The sequence below is a fragment of the Sminthopsis crassicaudata genome, chromosome 1, assembly GCF_048593235.1.
Source record: "Sminthopsis crassicaudata isolate SCR6 chromosome 1, ASM4859323v1, whole genome shotgun sequence".
Taxonomy (NCBI): Eukaryota; Metazoa; Chordata; class Mammalia; order Dasyuromorphia; family Dasyuridae; genus Sminthopsis; species Sminthopsis crassicaudata.
This window is the reverse complement of record NC_133617.1, coordinates 33,448,649-33,463,257: the sequence shown is the minus strand read 5'-3', so window position 1 is coordinate 33,463,257 and position 14,609 is coordinate 33,448,649. Positions and strand designations below refer to the sequence as shown.

General features: G+C 39.1%; 1 protein-coding gene across 3 annotated transcripts in view; it reads right to left on the bottom strand.

Moving 5' to 3' along the window:
• Window positions 1-14,609, bottom strand: part of CCDC62 (coiled-coil domain containing 62) — an 85,293-nt gene that overhangs the window by 16,210 nt on the left and 54,474 nt on the right. For all 3 annotated transcript variants that reach the window (XM_074298588.1, XM_074298597.1, XM_074298605.1), the window contains exons 7-9: window positions 6,698-6,786; window positions 5,382-5,482; window positions 2,038-2,787 (exon numbers count right to left, since the gene is read on the bottom strand). In XM_074298588.1, the coding sequence (XP_074154689.1) occupies window positions 2,038-2,787; window positions 5,382-5,482; window positions 6,698-6,786 (940 nt within the window). The remainder of the gene's footprint in view (window positions 1-2,037; window positions 2,788-5,381; window positions 5,483-6,697; window positions 6,787-14,609) is intronic.

Below are 14,609 nucleotides of genomic sequence, written 5' to 3'. Positions count from 1 at the left end.
ATAGTCTTCTAAAAACTAAAGTTTGTACATAATGGGGCTGTATTCTGGTTATTCTTTATCTACCCATGTTCAAACTAATATTTTGACTTTTAAGTTTAATTTTTAAATCTTTGTTCATACTAGAAATTTATAAGAATCCATATCACAAAGCCCTTTGGAAGTTGTGTGCTATTTTCCAGTAAATTGTGTTGCAATTTATTTCACTTCTATGATGTGCTTTATCTTAGAAATGAAATTTATAAATATCAGAAACTTGATTATGCTTCCCTTGATCCTTTCCATTTGGACAATGTGTAAGCAGCAAAAACATTCATCGATAAGGATCAAACTCACGTACCAAAATTATGTCTTTTTTTCTTCACCATATCACTTAGATATACTCATCTTCCCTTTTTTCATTTTTTGTTTGCCTATATATTTTATAAAAAATTGAGAATATAAATACTATTCCCTATCATGTTGGAATTTTCTATTTTCTTCTAATGCTGTTTATTCTCTATGCTAATGCATCTCACAAAAACTCAATGAAGTCAAAATTAATTAATAATAACAATAAAAAGAAATGATGAGCAGATGATTTCAGAAAAGCCTGGAAAGATGATAAAGGGATGAAACTCTGGAAAAGGTGTACTTGAATCTGAGACAGCAGAGTACTGTGAAATAATGGTTCTATATACATATATTTAGATGAGATGGTAATGTGATGGTTCTCCTCATGATTGGCGCTTGCTGAATTGTGGTGATGAGATAATCACAGGCAAGGATTGGAGGGCTGAGGGAAACAGTCAGAGTTGCTCTTCCACAGGACGAGGAGGAGACAGGCTTCAGGCTCCAGACTCCAGAGTCCAGGATTCATCTTTGGCAAGCCGCGTAACAGCTTGCCTGCCTCCTTCACTCCCCCCCCTACAGACCAAGGACTTTGACTCATCCTGACTCTGACTGATCCTGAGGTCCTCTAGGGAGCGAGCCCAGATATTAAAGAAAGATTACATGAACTGATGCAGAATGAAGCAAACAGAACCAAGAAAACATTGTATCAAGTAACAGCAAGACTGTGTGATGATCAACTATGACAGACTTAGCTCTTTCTCAGCAATTCAATGATCCAAGGGAAATTCCAATAAACTTTAAATGGAAAATTCCATTCACATCCAGAGAGACAATTATGGAGAGTGAATGTGGATTGAAGCATTTTATTTTTGCCTTTTTTTCTGACTCACGTGAAAATATGTCAAAAATGAATGAACATGTATAACTTATATCAGATTGCTTGCTGTCTGGGGAAGGGAGAGATCCTTTTTGAAATTTTTTGAAACTCAAAATCTTACAGAATTGAATGTTGAAAACCAAACGTATATGTAATTAGAAAAATAATAATCTATTAAAGAAAAGTTTAAAAAAAGATCTAATAATTTCCAATGACCCTTTTACTCCTTTTCCCTCCTCCAGCCCCCTTCCCCAGCAACCTCCTAGAGGTAGTCATGTTGTAGTAGATTGAAGGTCAGACCTGGAAGTGAGGAAAATCTGGTTTCAAATCCTACTTCAGACTCTGTGTCACCCTGGGCAGATCAGTTCACCACTCTATGTCTCAGTTTCTTCATCTGTAAAATGAGGGGGCTAGATGTGTATCTTCCTTTCATTCACACTGCTTAGATGTCATATCTATATAGTCATCTATATGCTGTCTGCTCCATTAGAATGTAAACATCTTGAGGACAGGGACCACAATATTTTTGCACTTCTTTGCATCTCTAGTACTTAGCACAGTTCTTAGAACATAGCAAATGCTTAATAAATGTTTACAATTGACTGGCTAATTTAAAAACAGAAATTGCATTATCTCTGCAGCAAATAATAGTCACATAGAAGGGACTTAATGAATGAATGAAGACCATATCAAAGGTCTCTTTTTGTTGTTCTGAATACTATTGGCATGAATAATATAAGCACAAATGACAAGGGAAGGCCTTAAAAAGGATTTCTCAATATTGCAGGGGTGTTTATTTTGGCTATTTTCCAATGGGACACATAACTCACCTTTTGAAGGTGTGATACTTGATTCCACAGACATTCCTGGCGCACGTGCACACAGTTTTGGGTCGAACAATTCTCTCTACCTTAGAAGGCTTGAAAATCTTCATCCACTCCACATCAGAAACAGAGCTCCGCCCTGGGGCTTCAATGATGAAGTTACTTGGATGGCAGCATTTAGATTCACAAATGTCTGAGTCAGTCAAAGAGCCTTCATTTAGTTGGGAGAAACTTTCCGTCACCTCCATCTGGTCGTGACATTCCATTTCCAGTTTTTCCATCTGCTTTGCTCTAGACAAGCCTGGGCTCACATAGATATTTAGATCACAATGCTTATTATAATCGGGTCCTCCAAAGTGGTGATGGTGGTGGTGGTGTTCCCGGGGCGGGGGCAGGGTCTCACTGTCGCTGCTCTTGGCTACCTTCATACCGCATCTGCCCAATGGACCTCTCCTTTTGGCCTCAGCTTGGGTCACTGTATTAAAGTGTACTTTCTCTTTCAAGAGCAGAGGCCTTTGTCTTTCTAGTGTATCTTTTGGTATCATGGCTGAAGTCCCAGGATTAATCTCTTCCCCAAAAGCAGGACTAATTCTCTTCTCTTCTCTGAATCCATCATAACAACCCTTTTCTGTCCTATATTGTTGAACCTGGGAGCTCTCACTTTCTTGATCCTTAGAATATATCTTCTGATTTCCCTCTCTCTTAATGATGATTTTGGGGTTGTTATTTTCAAGATCTGAGTAACTCAATTCTCTGCTATAATGACATTACAAAGAACTAAGTTTATATATATATATATATGTATATAGACATATCTAACAGCATTACTTTACACATTTCATATAGACCTCATCAATACAGATAAATCTCTATGGTAATGTTTGTCTAAAATTCATATATCAGTCCCATGCTGAGAAGGACTTCCTAGTCCAGCTCCAGCCCCCAGAGGCTCCATGAAGTCCTCCTGCCTCTAGTCAAGGCTGGACTTCCTTGGGCCTACCTTCCATTGTGTTTACTTGTGCAACATCATTACCTTCCTTGTTGTTCTATGATTACCTCTATTATGAAACCTAGTCTTTCATTTGATTATTTTCAGTATGCAATCATGTACCACTGTTTCACGTAGTGTGACTGATCTTTCCAGTGACATGAGTTCTTTGTCAGCAAGGACCACATTTAACATATTTGTTTTGCTTAGTGGTAAATGTAGCCAGCACAAGGCTTGGCACACAACAGTCACTTAACCGGGCCAAATGATCCCATATTAATCTGTTATTGTCTTGCTAATTCTGTTACTCTCACAGCAGAGAATTCAAGTTAACCAACAATTTAAATTACATGTAATGAACTGTGCTGGAATGGATGGAAGAGGAAAGGAAGGAAGGAAGGAGGGAAGAAGGAGGAAGTAGAGGGGCAAAATCATTATTGGTGACAACTTTAGGGGAATAAAAATAAGGTGAGAAACCTAAATGTCAGTTACAGCCCATGCTATCAATACCCACTGGATTTTAGGCTCACATTGCAAAAGTAAATAGTAAAAGTGAGGACTATATTTCCCCCCAAAATATGTATTTGAAATAAAGATATCCTACAGCCTCATGTGGCTGATGTGGAAGGTTGCACAGATAGGCCCCGTAGCAGCAGCTGAAGGCATGATAGCCCTTTGAGGCTTACTGAGCCTTTTCTACAACTACAGCAAGGCCATCAAACAGAGATAGGGCTCAGGGCCATGTCCAGAGCATGTGGCCCAACTGAGTTCAGTGGCGGGGTGGCCCAACTCCCTACCAGATAGAGCACCTGAACACAATGAGCTGCTCCTCATGCACCATCTTACTGGTTCCCACCTCCAGCCCTTTCAGGGAGGTGGGATAAACATTACTGCCTATATTTTACAGAGGAATAAACGGAGATTCAGACAGGACAAGTATCTTGCTGAGTTTCACCCCAGTTAGGGAGGGGAAACTTCAGGCCTCACAGGCCTAGATTGTGATTCTCCACTTTGCAGTAAATCTCACTGCCAGCCTAATGCTGCCCATGAGCTCACCCAAGAGAAAGCCCTCAGGAGTCTGAGCCACCACAGCAGGGCTTCTCTCCCCTTCCACTTCCAGGTGTGTGAAAGTAGGGACTATAGAGCAGCCACACTCCTGCCCTGCTGAGGGCTGTGCTGGGAGCTGGGAGCATCTGCCCTCTCTCTGGCTAGCAACCGTCAAAATGGGCCTTGAGAGGGACAGAGTAGGGTTGGGAACAGTTCCTTCCACCCCATGACTCCAGAGGCTTCTTACAAAACTGCTGCTTAGGGAAGTAGAATTTAAATACATTTTATTTATATTATTATTGTGATCAACAACAGTGATGGCCAACATGTAAAATTTGTTAAAGCTTACAAACCCTTTCTATTCATTATCTCATTGCAGCCTGACAACAATCCTGGGAGGTGCCATAACACAGCACCTGGCACACAGTAGGCACTTTAAACATGTTTTATGGAACAAATATTATCCTCCCTTTATGGATGAAGAAACTCAGGCTCAGAAAACTTAACTGTGCCCTATGGGGTAGCAAATGTTTATGTCTCTTAAATGAGACATGTCCTTCATATATGCCCCCAAGTATTTCTTCTACCTCTTAAAAACTGGGCTGTCAGTTATGGCTCTATCTTCTTTCACAGGAACACGTGATTCTTTAATGAGCTATCAATATCAGGGTTGTCAAATTCAGCTTTCAGAATCAAAGCAGAATTCTAACCATAAGGGAAAAGCACAGTTCTTGAAATTAAATAAAATGCTAATGAAGGCTTACATCACCGAACAACAAAAAAATCCCTACTATTTTAAAAAGCCACATGTTCAGAATCATCTGACTGAGTATATCTAGTCAGTAAGATGCTCTGTAGGTCTTTGCTCCCAATGGGCCTTCACAAACCACAGAGCCATGGACTATGAAGGGATCCACAGCGTAGGTGAGATAGGAATGAGATCGTGTCAGTTGTAGATAATGACTTAACAAGTGCCCCGGATTCTCCATCCTGTTCCACTCCTCATTAGAGCCACTGGGCAAAACACTGAAGTAATACTTCCCTCTTCAGTAAAAAAGGGAATCATTGAGCTGGCAGGAAGAAGCCTGCCTCCTAGGGCTGCTGTGAAGACTTCAAGAGAGAATGAATGGGAAAGGCTCAAGAGCTGTTGAGCCCTGTACAAGAGATGGTGATCTTTTCTCAAATGCTAACTAAACTCCTTGTGGGAAAGAGAAAGCTCTTTCGGAAAGCTCAAAGGAGAGGAAGAGTATGAGAAGAGCCCTCTCGATCCAAAACTGGAAGCCCTGCCCTCCCCCCCATTGGACTTGCCCTGTACCTGGTTTCATGGATCCGTGACTCATCCATCCTTGAGTCATCCCTACTATTTTCTGCAGTAAAATGAAGAAACTGCAGGTCACTTTGCTGCTTGACATACACCTGCACACAGGGAGAGATCAGCCCATTTTTAAATCTAAAGAATGCAATGACATCACTCCAATTTGACACTTGACATGTGGAACGGAATAAAGTACTAAGATTTCTCAATGTGAGACAGTCTCTAAATCTCACAGACATGGCACAATTTCCAGGGCTAAAAGTAACGCACATTCTCCAAGCATAGGCAAAAAGTCTGACTCAAGACAGTTTACAGTAAGAGGAAGACTGGAGCCAAGCTTGTGTTGTTTTTTTTTTTTAAACTAATCTCCCAGGCTTTGTTTCCAAAAATATCTATTTATGCACATGCACACCCATACACAAAGTGATGGTGGGAGAAAGCATGCTGGCTGTTTCTGGTCCCACTGAGGGCTTTGCACATTTGGGCATGCAGGACCAGGACAGAAGGTGGGCCAGGCCTGTAGTGAGAGTACTGGACAGCACGCAAAGGTATTCTGGGAGCACGGGCATCACTGTCAGGTGGATCCTTGTGGACAAGAATCCGATGGGACGAGAAGGTTCCTGTTAAGGTTGGGATCCTGAGAGAAGACAGGGAGTTGTGCAGGGAAGATGGGACATTCACACAGCTATTTGCAGTCATTAATGAATTGTGTGGGGTGCTAAAAAAATGTCCAATTTGACAGATGTCACTTAGGAACCAGTCTGAGAAGTATTTTTGAAAGAGTGAGCACAAATGATACAATGTTAAAGGGGCAGATGAAGGGGAAGATAGCAGAACAGGCATAGGTAGACTCTTAGGACTGACTGTTTAAGGAGAGTAAAAAAAAAAGGGCATGAAATATGGATCCCGAGAGCCCATTTTGCAGCATGTGCATGGAGAGTAGGTTCAAAACCAGAGAGGAAGGCAATACTGCAGGCCCCAACATCAATCACCATGGACTGTTACTAACATGGGGGTGCTGCTGTGATGACCAATCCTAGCAGATGGAGGTTGCTGATTAGCACAATTCTGGGCCCAGAAGTAGTTGCTCTATGGAAAAAGGAAGCACCTAAAGCCTGGAGAGGAGCAGACTTAGGAGTTGGAGGAGTGTCTATGGATATATATGTGTTGTATGAAGAGATTGTGTCTGTCAGGATAGAGGGAATACCTTCAACCCTGATATCACAGATCCACAAAAATATCAGAGAATACAGAGACACATACAACTAGTAACGACTTTAACAAAACTATAGCCCAAATCATAATTAGATCCATACCTGTCTCAAATTATGGAGTTCAGTATCTGTTCGTTCTTGCTTTGATTTTGCGATATCAAGTAATTGTTCTTTTCTCTTTTCTCTCTCGGCTGTTTAAAAACAAGTAAGATTTTTTAAAATTAATTTTTACAATACATTTTTTGACAGTACATATGCATAGGTAATTTTTTACAACATTATCCCTTGTACTCCCTTCTGTTCTGAATTTTCCACCTTCTTCCTTCCACCCCCTCCCCTAGATGGCAGGCAGTCCCATACATATTAAATATCTTATAGTATATCCTAGGTTCAATATATATGTGCAGATCTGAATTTTGTTGTTGTTGTTGCAAAGGAAGAATTGGATTTGGAAGGTAAAAATAATCTGGGGAGAAAAACAAAAAATGCTAACAGTTTACACTCATTTCCCAGTGTTCCTTTTCTGGGTGTAGCTGATTCTGTCCATCATTGATCAATTGGATTTGGATTAGCTCTTCTCTATGTTGAAGATATCCACTTCTATCAGAATACATCCTCATACAGTATCATTATTGAAGTGTATAATGATCTCCTAGTTCTGCTCATTTCACTCAGCATCAGTTGATGTCTTTCCAAACCTCTCTGTATTCATTCTGTTGGTCATTTCTTACAGAACAATAATATTTCATAAAAACTAGTAAGATAAAGAGGGAGATAATAAATAGATTAGAGGAACAGAGGATAATCTACCTCTCAGACTTGTGGAAGAGGAAGGAATTTATGACCAGAGGAGAACTAGAGATCATTATTGATCACAAAATAGAAGATTTTGATTACATCAAACTAAAAAGTTTCTGTACAAATAATACTAATGCAAACAAGATTAGAAGGGAAGTAACAAATTGGGAAAATATTTTTAAAAACAAAGGTTCTGACAAAGGTCTCATTTCCAAAATATATAGAGAACTGACCCTAATTTATAAGAAACCAAACCATTCTCCAATTGATAAATGGTCAAAGGATATGAACAGACAATTCTCAGAAGAAGAAATTGAAACTATATCCACTCACATGAAAGAGTGTTCCAAATCACTACTGATCAGAGAAATGCAAATTAAGACCACTCTGAGATACCACTACACACCTGTCAGATTGGCTAAGATGACAGGAACAAATAATGACAAATGTTGGAGGGGATGTGGGGAAATTGGGACACTAATACAATCCTGGTGGAGTTGCAAAAGAATCCAGCCATTCTGGAGAGCAATCTGGAATTATGCCCAAAAAGTTATCAAACTGTGCATACCCTTTGACCCAGCAGCGCTACTACTGGGATTATATCCCAAAGAAATACTAAAGAGCGGAAAGAAACATATATGTGCCAAAATGTTTGTGGCAGCTCTTTTTGTTGTAGCTAGAAACTGGAAGATGAATGGATGTCCATCAGTTGAGAATGGTTGGGTAAATTATGGTATATGAAGGTTATGGAATATTATTGCTCTGTAAGAAATGACCAGCAGGAGGAATACAGAGAGGCCTGGAGAGACTTAAATCAACTGATGCTGAGTGAAATGAGCAGAACCAGAAGATCACTGTACACTTCAACAACAATACTGTATGAGGATGTATTCTGATGGAAGTGGAAATCTTCAACATAAAGAAGATCCAACTCACTTCCAGTTGATCAATGATGGACAGAGGTAGCTACACCCAGAGAAGAAACACTGGGAAGTGAATGTAAATTATTAGCACTAATATCTGTCTGCCCAGGTTGCATGTATCTTCGGAATCTAATGTTTATTGTGCAACAAGAAAATGATATTCACACACATGTATTGTACCTAGACTATATTGTAACACATGTAAAATGTATGGGATTGCCTGTCATCGGGGGGAGGGAATAGAGGGAGGGGGGGATAATTTGGAAAAATGAATACAAGGGATAATATTATAAAAATATATATATAATAAAAATTATTAAGTAAAAAAAAAAACTAGTAAGATTAAAAAACTTTAGGGCAATCATTTAAAAAAAAATCTCCTCACTTCCAGAAATTCAATTCTCAATCCAAGTTTTCTCATTCCTGAAAACCAGACTGCTAACTTCACAAATAGAGCCCTAAACAGTAACATTCCATATTTTTTCTGCTAGGACTACACATCTCACAAGCAAAGTCGATTTTGTCTTTGCTAATAGCCCAGGAGATCATTAAGGACTAAGGATTCTTTTTCACCATAGCCTCAAAGCATTAAGACTTGAATTTCCTGAAACACACAGTGATGATACATTCTGATATTCTGCAAATAAAGTCCCATCACAGGGAGCTGGTTTCCATCCAATACTGGGTTCCCTCTTCCTGAAACCAGGCCATAAAGTGATTCCCAAAAGAAATGCAGCATTATTATATCATTTTAGAAGAAAACCAATCCAAAATATAGGCATAACAATCCAACATTTATTTGAGCAGCATAATGGTTTGACTAGAGTTGGTGATTTGTCAACATTATTATACTTAAAACATTGTGACATTAGACTTTACATTATTTATTCATGTATTTTGTTTTGACAGATGAATCCCTTTCTAATAAATAACCCCCCCTGAAGGATAGTCAGGTCTGTTTTCTGAGGACAGAGAGCCTTGCTATACTATTCTCCTGATGATAAATGACTCTGGGTAATGTCAACCTATGAAACCTAAAAAATAAAACACGGCCTTCAGGCCTGTCCCTTCTGCTTATGCACTGACTAAGGGAAAGTGTCAGAAAAGGAGGCACCAGAAGCTAAGAATCGATAAGAATCCATAAACAATCCATAAATTTTTGGCTGACTACTGGCACTGACTATGAGAACCTTCCCCAAATGTGGACACGGTGCTGGTGGAATCCAATACCAATCTTAACATGCTTGCTAGAAATGAAACCAGCAGATGACAGTGGAGGACTACAAACAAAAATGGAAAAGATTTGCACGAAATCCCATAAGGAGCTATTTTCTTCATTAAAATCAGTGGAAACACCACACTCAGACCATGTGAGAAGAGATCTGAGCAGAAGGCAGCCCATGGGGAGGGCCCCTAGGACACAGGTCTGACCTTATGAAAACAAAATGAACAAAATCAGCAACAGTGATTGGCCTAACTCTCCAAAAAAAAAAAAAAAAAAAAAACTTGCAAGAATCTTCCACAGAGAAATCAAAAGCACGTTCGATCAATCAACCATCAACAAGGGAGGATTTCTTAGAGTGCTGAGGAGGTAAGTACAAAGAAGGACCAATCTCTACTCAACATGATTACCTCCTAATTCAATAAGTACATACAAAAACATAGACAGCATAAACAGGAAGTCACCCCCCCCCCCCCAAGTACTTAGGGAAGGAGGGCATCAGCACTCAGGAGATCAGGAAAGGCTTAAAGCAGAATGAGATAAGGTCCTTCATAGAGAACAAGGGATAGTAAAGACAGGTTTACAATTCACAGTTAACTGACAGCTGTAGAGAATGTAAGAATCCACTTGCGATGACATGATGGTATACTTAGAGAACCCCAAAAACTCTGCTAAAAAGCTATTAGAAATAATTCAGAATTTTAGCAAAGTCGCAGGATACAAAATAAATCCACATAAATCCTCAGGATTTTTATACATTACCAACACAATCCAACAGCAAGAGATACAAAGAGAAATTCCATTCAAAATAACAGTCGATAGTATCAAATATTTGGGAATATATCTACCAAAGGAGAGTCAGGAATTATATGAGCAAAATTACAAAACACTTGCCACAAAAATAAAGTCAGATTTAAATAATTGGAAAGACATTCAGTGTTCTTGGATAGGCCGAGCGAATATAATAAAGATGACAATACTCCCCAAACTAATCTATTTATTTAGTGCTATACCAATCAGACTCCCAAGAAACTATTTTAATGACCTAGAAAAAATAACAACAAAATTCATATGGAAGAATAAAAGGTCGAGAATTGCAAGGGAACTAATGAAAAAAAAGTCAGAGGAAGGTGGTCTAAGTGTACCTGATTTAAAGCTATATTATAAAGCAACAGTCACCAAAACCATTTGGTATTGGCTAAGAAATAGACTAGTTGATCAGTGGCATAGGTTAGGTTCACAGGGCAAGATAGTGAATAAAAATAGCAATCTAGTGTTTGACAAACCCAAAGATCCCAAATTTTGGGATAAGAATTCATTATTTGACAAAAACTGCTGGGAAAACTGGAAATTAGTATGGCAGAAACTAGGCATGGACCCACATTTAACACCACATACTAAGATTAGATCAAAATGGGTCCAAGATTTAGGCATAAAGAATGAAATCATAAATAAATTGGAGGAACATGGGATGGTTTACCTCTCAGACTTGTGGAGGAGGAAGGAGTTTGTGTCCAAGGGAGAACTAGAGACCATTATTGATCACAAAATAGAACATTTTGATTACACCAAATTAAAAAGTTTCTGCACAAACAAAACTAATGCAAACAAGATTAGAAGGGAAGTAACAAATTGGGAAAAAATTTTTACAGTTAAAGGTTCTGATAAAGGCCTCATCTCCAAAATATACAGAGAATTGACTTTAATTTATAAGAAATCAAGCCATTCTCCAATTGATAAATGGTCAAAGGATATGAACAGACAATTTTCAGATGATGAAATTAAAACTATTTCCACTCATATGAAAGAGTGTTCCAAATCACTATTGATCAGAGAAATGCAAATTAAGACAACTCTGAGGTATCATTACACACCTGTCAGATTGGCTAAGATGACAGGAACAAATAACAATGAATGTTGGAGGGGCTGTGGGAAAACTGGGACACTGATGCATTGTTGGTGGAGTTGTGAAAGAATCCAACCATTCTGGAGAGCAATCTGGAATTATGCCCAAAAAGTTATCAAAATGTGCATATCCTTTGACCCAGCCATACTACTACTGGGCTTATACCCCAAGGAACTACTAAAGAAGGGAAAGGGACCTGTATGTGCCAAAATGTTTGTGGCAGCCCTTTTCATAGTGGCTAGAAGCTGGAAGATGAATGGATGTCCATCAATTGGAGAATGGTTGGGTAAACTATGGTATATGAAGGTTATGGAAATATTATTGTTCTATAAGAAATGACCAACAGGAGAAATACAGAGAGGCTTGGAGAGACTTACATCAACTGATGCTGAGTGAAACTAGCAGAACCAGAAGATCATTATACACTTCTACAATGATACTGTACGAGGATGTATGCTGATGGAAGTGGATATCTTCAACATAGAGAAGAGCTAATCCAATTCCAATTGATTAATGATGGACAGAACCAGCTACATCCAGAAAAGGAACACTGGGAAATGAATGTAAACTGTTATTTTTACCTTCTGAATCCAATTCTTCCTGTGCAACAAAAAATTCGGTTCTACACACATATATTGTATCTAGAATATACTGTAATATATTTAACATATATAAGACTGCTTGCCATCTGGGGGAGGGGGTTGGGGGAGGAAGGGAAAAAATCTGAATAGAAGTAAGTGCAAGGGATAATGTTGTAAAAAATTACCCATGCATATGTACTGTCAAAAAAAATGTTATAATTATAAAATAAAAAAAAAAAAAGAATCCACTTGCTTAATGTTTATTGATACCAAAAAAAACAAAACAAAACAAAACAAAACAAAAAAAAAAAAACAAAAACCAAGAAAAACTCCCTGAGAATCTGAGTCAATAGAACAGTGTCTTGCAAGCTATTAGAAGATGGCTCTCATCCATGCAGTAGGGTCATTTAGGATTCCTTAGAAGACAGAATCCTGTTTTCTGACCCTCTGATAATAGAGGTGTGCTTATCAAAGTTCTGTAGCACTGTGACAGAGAAGATCTGGCTTACGGGATGGGGTGATAGCACTCTCTTCCAGATACTGTTATTTTGGATGATTTTGTGCCACTCGCATTGAGTCCAGGACGCTGTTCTGTTTCCTGAAACGGAGCTGGCCTCTCATCCACAAAAGAAATGTGGCTGAAAAGAATCAACTGTCAAAATCTCAACATGTATGAACACTCAGTCAGAATAGGGGGTATTCACTTTTTGGTGTCATGGACCCCTCTAACAATCTAGTGAGTCTTATGCACTCCTCAGAATGATGCTTTTAATCATAACATAAAATACAAAGACTTGCGAAGGAAATCAAGTATATTAAATAAAATATGAGTATAAAAGTAGAAAAAGACTTTACAGTTCCTAGATGAAGAAACCCTGTTCTAGAAGTACAAAGTACAAAGCTCTGGATCTGGAGTCAGGAAGACCTGAGTTTAAAATCCATTTCAGATACTTCCTCACTGTGGGACCTTGGGCAAGTCACTTAAGCAGTCTGTCTCAGTTTCCTCATTTGTAAAATAGGGATAGGAACAGTATCTACTTCCCAGGGCTGTTATGAGGCTCAAGTATCTATATAGCACTGGCACAATGCCTGGCACATAGTAGGTGTTTAACATTGTTTGTTCCCTCCTATTTACCCCCTTAAGAGATATGGGACAGTCAGTACAGAGAGAAGGCCAGAGCTGACAGTGCTCACAGTGAAACAGAATAAGCTGGCTGTCTCTATGAGCTCCTCAAATGATCCCATTTCCCATGAAAGAAAAAACCCATCTTTTCAATTTTATCATTCGCATGGTGTTGCTACATGGCAGCAAGATAAGCCATACGACTACCCCAAAGACATGAAAATGAGTCTCCTGCAAAAAGGATGTTGGAGAGATGGGTAAGAGTATCACACAACATGTAATCAAAGGAGAATTCTCCAGAAGAATCAGAGTGAAAGATGCTATTAAAGAAATGAGAGCAAGAACAAAGTGTGGGTTCATCCTGCATCCAGTCAGAGGGAAGCCCAACAGCCAGAGAGCTTTGCTGCTATCAAGGGAGGACAGGAACAACTCAGGTATGTTGGATGGACCTTCACCCCCACCGCTACCCTGGGGCAAGCTTAGGTAAAGATTCAAAGGAGATGATCAAAAGATCTGCCAGAATAAATCAAACCTCCCCCCAGAGAGGCACACTTGACAAGAAGAAGGAAGTAAAAACTGAATTAGTGCCCAAGGCAATCCAGGCATGTTACAGGTATCTAAAACCATCCTTAGATCAATGTGTTTAAAAAAAAATCAAAACACAATATTCTTGATGATGTGACTTTCTGAAAGAATCCAAGGTGATAATATCTCTGGTCTTTTAAAACCCTACATATCCTACCCATACATTTATAAAGCATAAACAATTGTTATAGATCCCCTACAATGTTACAATACTGTTTATTTAGAAAGTCACAAAGGTATTGTTTCGTACATCCAGCTGGTCAGTCATTCTGCAAAAACATAGCATTGTCATAAAGGAGGCCAGAGAAAGACATATGATGGATCAAGTTTAGCTCATAAAAAACACTGATCTAGAACTGGGACAGATCTCTGAATAATAAACATCAGGGGGTAGGATTTGAACTCAAGTCCCAGAATGAATGGTTTTTTTCTCCTATTATTCTCATGGAGACCACTTAGACCCTTACTATTACTATTACCCAGAATGGGATGAATTCCCATTCATCTCACACACTGCTGCCAAAGAAAGAATACCAATGCATGGCTTTGACAGCAACACTCCTCTGCCCACTGTCTACAAAATAAAACCTGAACTCCTCGTCATAGCAGATAAGATTCTCCAGGATGGCATACCCAATCCATCTTTCCAATCTTCTTCCCTTCTTCCTTACTCCTCCAATGCTCCGACTAAGCTGCAATACTTCTTTTAGGATTCCCTCCCAACACAAGCCAACAAGGTTCATTCCTCCATGAAGTTTTGTCTGATAACTGCCAAGAAAGTCTCTTTGTTAATAAGATCCTTTGTCCACCATGTTCCTACACAGGGCAACACTTTCACATTATGCCTTGACTGGATCTTAGAGCTGTAACTACCTG